Source organism: Ictalurus punctatus, chromosome 29 (assembly GCF_001660625.3).
Source record: "Ictalurus punctatus breed USDA103 chromosome 29, Coco_2.0, whole genome shotgun sequence".
Lineage (NCBI taxonomy): Eukaryota > Metazoa > Chordata > Actinopteri > Siluriformes > Ictaluridae > Ictalurus > Ictalurus punctatus.
Window position 1 is genome coordinate 16,092,687 of NC_030444.2, and position 7,500 is coordinate 16,100,186.

Here is a 7,500-nt window from a genome sequence, read left to right on the forward strand (position 1 = left end):
CGTGTTTGTCTCTCTCTCTCTCACTCACACACACACACACTCTCTCACTCACACACACACACACACACACACCATCCATACATACACACACACTCACCTCTAACGCGCATGGCTTTAGGGAAAGCGCGCCAGGACGCACCGCACGCGCATCAGTGTCTCGTGTGAGAGTCCGTTAAGCTCGCGAGCGTCTTCTCTGCCGGAACCAGAATGTCACCGAGACGGATGCTGAGTTCATAACACGTCCTTTATTTCTATTTTCTCACACGGTTCCGTGTCGCTGCACTTATCCATGGCCTCGAACGTGACGCGCAACTGGACCAATCAGTTCGCGCAGCCGCCGTGGCGCGTGGCTCTGTGGTCGGTGGCGTACGGTTCGGTTCTGACCGTGGCCCTGTTCGGGAACCTGGTGGTGGTGTGGATCATCGTGGCGCACCGCAGGATGCGCACCGTCACCAACTACTTCCTGCTGAACTCCGCGTTCTGCGACGCCTCCATGGCCGCGTTCAACACGCTCATTAACTTCATCTACGCGGCGCACGGGGACTGGTACTTCGGCGAGGCGTACTGCAAGTTCCACAACTTTTTCCCGGTCGCCGCGGTGTTCGCCAGCATCTACTCCATGACCGCCATCGCCATGGACCGGTACCGAGCTTCATTTTAATATCATCATCATCCTCAACTCCTCATTCTCCATCAGCGTGCTTCTGAGCAGTAAAGACTATAAGAATAAGAACAAGAAGAAAATAGAATTATTATTATTATTATTATTATTATTATTATTATTATTATTATTAGAGATGGTGCAGTTTACAGAACGCTACTAAGCAATTAAACCAGTATATAAATACATTGTTATACATGTTCTTTTGACTCCTTTTTATGTCTTTATTTGAACTGTATGAAATGTGCTATATAAATAATGTTGCCCCTTAGTATTATTATTATTATTATTATTATTATTATTATTATTATTATTATTATTATATTCGCTCTCAAATCTAATCTCCTCCAAAGATAAGCCTTCAGACTGAGTGGAGGAGATAATATTATTCTTATGAAGTTTGGGAATTTAATTTCCTACTGCGCGCTCTCTCTCTCTCTCTCTCTCTCTCTCTCTCTCTCTCTCTCTCTTTCTCTCTCTCACACACACACACACACACTCACTCACTCTCTCACACACACACACACACACACTCTCTCTCTCTCTCTCTCTCTCTCTCTCTCTCTCTCTCTCTCTGTTTGTCACGTTCTCTCATAACTACACTGTAAAGGATAAAATGAATTTATGTTTTTTTCCATCTCACCTGTCAGAACCGAGACACTAGAACCTTGTTAGAGTGCTGGTTCTCCGACGGTGTGATTGATTGTGATGTTTATGTGACAGGTACATGGCCATCATCCATCCTCTGAAGCCCAGATTATCAGCCACAGCCACTAAAGTGGTCATTGTGTGTATCTGGGTTCTCGCTGTGGTTCTGGCTTTCCCTCTTTGCTTCTACTCCACCATCAGGAGTCTACCTCGAAGAACCATCTGCTACGTCGCTTGGCCAAGACCAGCTGAAGATTCATTAATGTATGAGAGAAACAATTCATTCATTCATTCGTGAGAGGGAACCCAGTTCCTTCACTGCTGTGCTAATGATGGGTGTGGTATCAAATATACACTCCTCCTCACAGGTTCCTGGGGGGTTTTTGCTTCCCAAATATTTCTGTAATGGGGAAAGCTTCTGCATTGGGTTCCACATAGACCCTTTAATACTTTCTCCAGATAAGTAACTAAAGGACTCTTAAGGGTCTAGATTTAACATTTTGTTGTATGAGTGTAGAAGTTATATTCAGCATAAAAGTAGGCTGGCTGGAAATAAAGGGTTCCTCAAGAAGAATAGCTTTTTGAAGAATAGCTTTCCCCTTTGAGGAAGTACAAGAACCCCTTTAGAGAACTGAAACCATAACCAATTCCTACAACTGCTCTCACATCCAAAGGGGAACCTTTTGAGGAATGGAAATCTTTTGTTCTAAGCTTGAAGAGAAGATTTAGAGGTTGATAAACTGAAGAACCCTTCAGGATACTAGAGTACTGGAACATTTTTCTCTAATATAATGGCAGATGTTTCATTGCTCATCCATGGAGCATCATGGATTCCCTACTTAGAAAAAAATGTCTGAACTGAAGAACATTCACAGCCTGCCGCATATCGCTCATATATACTGGAGATATAACTTCAATAACGTTTAGATGTGGACCCTCTGCTTCATCTAATAACGCTTATGATCCTCCAATGATCTTCTGCCCCTTAATCTGTACCCTGCTTTCTCAACTACACTCCTAGAAAAAAAAAAGGTTCCTCATGGGTTTTATGGATTATTAATGTGTGCAGTTGCTATTATTATAGAACCTTTAAGGGTTCCTCCATTTTATTTCTAAGAGTGTCGTGATACTTACCACATGTCTGTGATGGTCCAGGTACCACGCCATAGTGTCTGTGCTGGTCTACATGCTGCCCCTAGTGGTGATGGGAATTGCTTACACCATAATCGGAGTGACTCTGTGGGGAAGCGAAATTCCAGGAGACTCGTCAGACAACTATCACGGCCAGCTTCGCGCCAAGAGGAAGGTATGGAGAGAGAACTTAAATAACAAACATTATCACAAAGCAGCTTTAACGGGGTTTTCTGGACATGTCGGGATGCAACACGATCTATTTATATGCATCATAAAGGCAAGAGACTATTTAAACCTGAAATAAATGAACATGAGCTAGGAATTAGAAAATGGCGAGTACTGAAATAAATCTAATAGAAGTCTATCACCAGTATTTCACTGCATGATTACTGCTACTGGTAATTATCACAATTCGTTTAAATTCATTTGTTTAATTGAACAAAATGGTTTCCACTCATTATTCAGCAGCACATAGAATAGACTTGATCCAGCACATCGTGTTATTTTACATTTCTTTCTTTCTTTTAAACAATATATGGCCAATTTCCATAATGTGTTTTTAATTCACTTGAATTTTTAAAATGAAGTGAATCCATTAATGAGATCAGAATAAATGAATAACATCTAAATATAAACACTCTTCATCCTGTTCCATCAGAATTCATTCCCTCTGTGCTGTGGGAATCTTGCTTAAACATTATTACAGTCTAGACCCACAGATTAAGGTCATATGTGTGAGTACAGGCCAGCTGTGAGCTTTAAAACCCACGCGCACACACACACACACACACACACACACACACACACACACACACCGTGCACTATTCCAGAATGCGAGAGATCATTTAGCATCTCATCCTGTATCCTTTTCTAATCCGGGGCTAGTGGTTGAGGTGTGGAGATTATGGAGATTTAACGATGCGTTATAGAACTCACCTTTTAACCTTTTACTCACAGTCTGCTGAAACATGCTTTCACAGTGGCAGAGTAATTAACAGGATGTTTTAGAAAATCAAACCCACACGAACATTTGGGATATAACTAGAAACTCAGAAGTCCCACAGAGTTCAGCGTTAGGTCCAGTGTTGTTCTTTCCTTATATCCAGTGATTCATAAACATGAGGTTTTATTTCACTTCTCCGCTGAAGACACAACAGCAAGACAACGCAAAAGGAACGACGGTGTTCTGATCGATCAGTCCCTCCGGGATTACGCAATCGCAGAATCAATTAAGCGCTGCGATATTCAGAGGATATTCAAAATCACGCGGATTTGGGCCGAGACGCGTCACGTGACATTCAGCCGAATCCCTCTTCGATTCACGTGCGTCGTGAAGCTAAAAGCTCTCATTCACCAACAAACATCACCGTGAAAGAGCGAGCAGAACGATTTCACGTGATTGCAGTTTTGCAAATCCGAGAAGTTTTCCGCAAAAAAAGCAGAAAAAATCCGCAACGATCACAAAAGAATCCGTCCGGGACTGAGGAACGTTTCTGTTCCGCTTACAGTTTACCTTAAGGTTGTGATTTTGGCTCTCGGGGACAATATTGCTCTTTTAATGCACTGCATTTTTATCCCTCAGTTCTATACGCAGAATGTGTATCATTGTGTGTTTAACTCACTGATAACTGATCAAACAGAAACTCTAATATTTTATGAAAAACTGATGATCTGAATGTAAGGGCTCGTCGGTGCTGTCCACAAACTTCTGATCATTATAAATGCGTAATTGGAAAGACGCTCCATACAAAAAAATAAGAGGTGATCCATCAGGTTTAATAATGAAGCTCCATGAGATCAGTCCAAGTCGAGACAAGGCAACGAGCCAGCTCATAGTTCTGTCCGATTTCATTTTATTCCAGCAGCCAACACACCTGAGCCAGGTACCCAAGGGCTGATTACTGGCTCAGGTGTGTGTGTGTGTGTGTGTGTGTGTGTGTGTGTGTGTGTGTGTGTGTATGTGTGTGTGTGTGTGTGTGTGTGTGTGTGTGTGTGTGTGTGTGTATGTGTGTGTGTGTTACAGTCCCTCATTCTCGAGACATCACTCGTTCCTGTCGTGTGTGTTTCCTCCTGGCAGGACGTGTCTGCTTCTCCTCCTAGCTACTCTTAGATCATCACTAAAGGACAGCCGCCTCTTCATCACCCTCCTCATCAAACGCCCCCCCACAAGCCCCCCACACACACACCCCGCCGTTACTGCTGCGTCATCACTAACCTTTTACTGCTTTGTGTTTTGTGACTCGGTTGTCTCTCCATCCTCATTAAACTACACCGCGTGCTCTTTAGTACTCGAGTACCTTTGGAAAGTGTTGTCTGGAACAGGGTTATTGTTTGATTATGGACAGGTGCTTTGTCTGGTTGTGACGGACCGCTCTCGGGGGTTGTGTGTTTGGGTTTTAATGGAGGGCCGTGGACTCTGGAGGATTGGGGCGTTGTTTGAGTGACAGAGGCGTGACTTCAGTTCAGATCTTTAACTGATGTGTGTAGCGTGATGTGCGGTGCTGCTGTATTTAAAGTCTTTCCTTTCTCAGTCTTTGTTTTTTTTGTCAGATTGTGGTCATCTCTCATGTGATCAGTGTGTGTACCTTCTCTCTCATGTGATCATTCCTAATGAAATCCAGCCACAAGTCAGATGAATCTTTTTCATTTTTTTACTTTCATTAATTTAGAAAGGTGAATGACATTAATGAAACATTATTAAAACATCATGCTGAAGGTGAAGGAGAGGGTTCTTTGGTGTTCTTGTTAGGACCGGCTGTTCTCAAGGGTGTTTTTGGCCTTTAGCGCGGATTCAGAGGGAACAGAAGTAGATCATGACGCACCAATGAACAAAAAATGAAAAAGCTTTCATTTAAAGAGGATATAGAGGTCATTGCAAGGTTGTGTTTTTTTTTAAATTAAAGTAAATCAGAGTTAAAATGAGGAGGAAAATTCAATCCGATTCTATTCGGTATTTTAGTTAGTTTATTTATTTATTAAATATTCGAAGGTAAAAATGAAATGATTTGAACTAAATTTAAAACGTGATCCAGGTTCGATTATCGGGGAAGAAGAACAGCATGCGGCCAAAAGAAAACAGGCTAAACTCGGCACTTTTAAAGTAGTTTGCATATTATATTAAAATACATTTTCTGGACTACATGACAGTCAGTGTGTGTGTGTGTGTGTGTGTGTGTGTGTGTGTGTGTGTGTGTGTGTGAACAATTCAGTTTTATTACTTTAGGTCATGTTTTAACTTACATATTTTAAAAAACAACCCTCAGATTTAAGTTTAAATGTATTATACCCCGTGCTGTTGTGTAAGTTGATAACAGCGGTGTATGAACTCAAACCCATTCTCTGTCCTCAGGTGGTGAAGATGATGATTGTTGTAGTGGTGACCTTTGCCCTTTGCTGGTTGCCCTATCACGTGTACTTTATTGTCACTGGACTGAACAAACAGTTAAACAAGAGGAAGTCCATTCAGCAGGTTTACCTCTCAGTGCTGTGGCTGGCCATGAGCTCCACCATGTACAACCCCATCATCTACTGCTGCCTCAACAACAGGTCTCACACACTCCTCACACACTCCTCACACACTCACCACACACTCACTCACGCACACACACACCCTCTTTCTACAGGCAGGTAATAAAGTTATAATCATACCTTAGACACAATATTGCCAGGCGGTGAAACTTTCTAGTTTATAGGCCCTGCTGTAGCCTCTTTATCCTCCACCTCTTTCCTTAAAAGGCAACGCATGAAGCATACACAGTTTAAACATGGAGGGAAGGTCTATTTGGAGAAAGGGGGCGGGGCTTGTCCAACATTTCATTGCGCGTGTAATTCACCTTACAGGCAGCAGAGGGCGCCAAACATATCATTTCACTGATTTTCTGAGGTGTTTGTAAAATTAAGATGACCCTCACAAGAGCACACACAGGAATACAGTCTGGGGGGTTAAATCTAGAACCATCAAATGGGTTCTTATGTAAAACTCTACAGCAGCGTATAGGGTTTTTTCTAGAGTATGTTGTTGAAATGTTTAGGAAGAGAACCATTTGAGAACCCTTCTCAGAACACACATTCAGGTCAAGGTTGTTTAATCATAGTGAAAACCACAATCCCCCATCACAAATCTAATAACAACAACCAGAAACAATGATATGTGCTTTGGCTCTGAGCTTCTCATCTCTGGGTGATGAGAACTCACCTGAAGTTCCTTCTTTTAATCGATACAAGAACTTTTATTTTGTATTTTTGACATTTAAACCCCCTTGCAGTGTACAGATTATCCCCTGTGGTCCTGCAGGTTCAGAGCGGGCTTCAAAAGGGCTTTCCGGTGGTGTCCTTTCATCCGTGTATCGACTTATGATGAGTTGGAACTGCGTACAGCGCGACTCCACCCACGTAATCACAGCAGCATGTGCACGCTGTCCCGCGTCGACACCAGCGTCCTCGGCGACGACCCTCACCATGCCAACCGCAAGAGCACCAGGTCTGTGAACCACAGTGAGATCAACGCCTCCAAAGCTAGTCCTCCTCCCACCAAATACGGCCTGTACACCGACACAAGCTCCGCCTCCAAGCAATTCGACTAATGGCCATGAAAAATACGAAACCTTTTCTGTGTGATTTCCTCTTGCTGAAAGCACGGAACCTCCTGGCAGAGGCAACCAGGTCAGAATACAAGACGTCATCATGGTGAAATAAAAATGTTACAAAAATGTGTTTGTAGTTCTTAAGTCTGTTGCTCTAAAAATTGCTCATATTTAATATGAATATAAATAATCTGGTGCAGTATCTCAAGAGAAAACATTACCACATGCTTTGTGGTATGCCACACGCCGCACAGCTGTTTAAAACATGCCGTGTCGTAGAATCTTGATGTCTTGTCTGAAGTGATGACTGTATTGAACACATTAACTGCATGCTGTGATGCTGTGAGGTATTTTATGATGAAGTGTGTGCCGATGGTGTACTGTATTTCTTTTAAACGTTGCTATCGTTTCTATAAACGATTCCTCATACAGTATTTATCATATATGATCACACATTCGTGAGGTTTGATGATT

General features: G+C 42.5%; 1 protein-coding gene and 1 long non-coding RNA gene across 3 annotated transcripts in view; one reads left to right on the forward strand and one right to left on the reverse strand.

The window, feature by feature from the left end:
* Positions 1 to 289: 289 nt before the first annotated feature.
* The window catches only part of tacr3l (tachykinin receptor 3-like), an 8,316-nt gene continuing 1,105 nt past the window's right edge, over positions 290 to 7,500 (forward strand). The window contains exons 1-5 of the mRNA XM_017461025.3: positions 290 to 642; positions 1,385 to 1,573; positions 2,465 to 2,615; positions 5,793 to 5,989; positions 6,738 to 7,500. The exon at positions 6,738 to 7,500 is cut by the window's right edge and continues 524 nt beyond it. Coding sequence (XP_017316514.1) covers positions 290 to 642; positions 1,385 to 1,573; positions 2,465 to 2,615; positions 5,793 to 5,989; positions 6,738 to 7,026 — 1,179 coding nt within the window. The 3' untranslated portion in view covers positions 7,027 to 7,500. The remainder of the gene's footprint in view (positions 643 to 1,384; positions 1,574 to 2,464; positions 2,616 to 5,792; positions 5,990 to 6,737) is intronic.
* Positions 591 to 6,741, reverse strand: LOC108260636 (uncharacterized). 2 transcript variants are annotated; one of them, XR_001811209.3, is made up of 3 exons: positions 6,092 to 6,741; positions 2,444 to 2,546; positions 591 to 718 (listed from the first exon to the last, which is right to left on the reverse strand). It is a non-coding gene; the product is annotated as an uncharacterized LOC108260636 (long non-coding RNA). The 2 variants fall into 2 exon arrangements; XR_001811208.3 differs by lacking the exon at positions 591 to 718 and adding an exon at positions 1,431 to 1,557.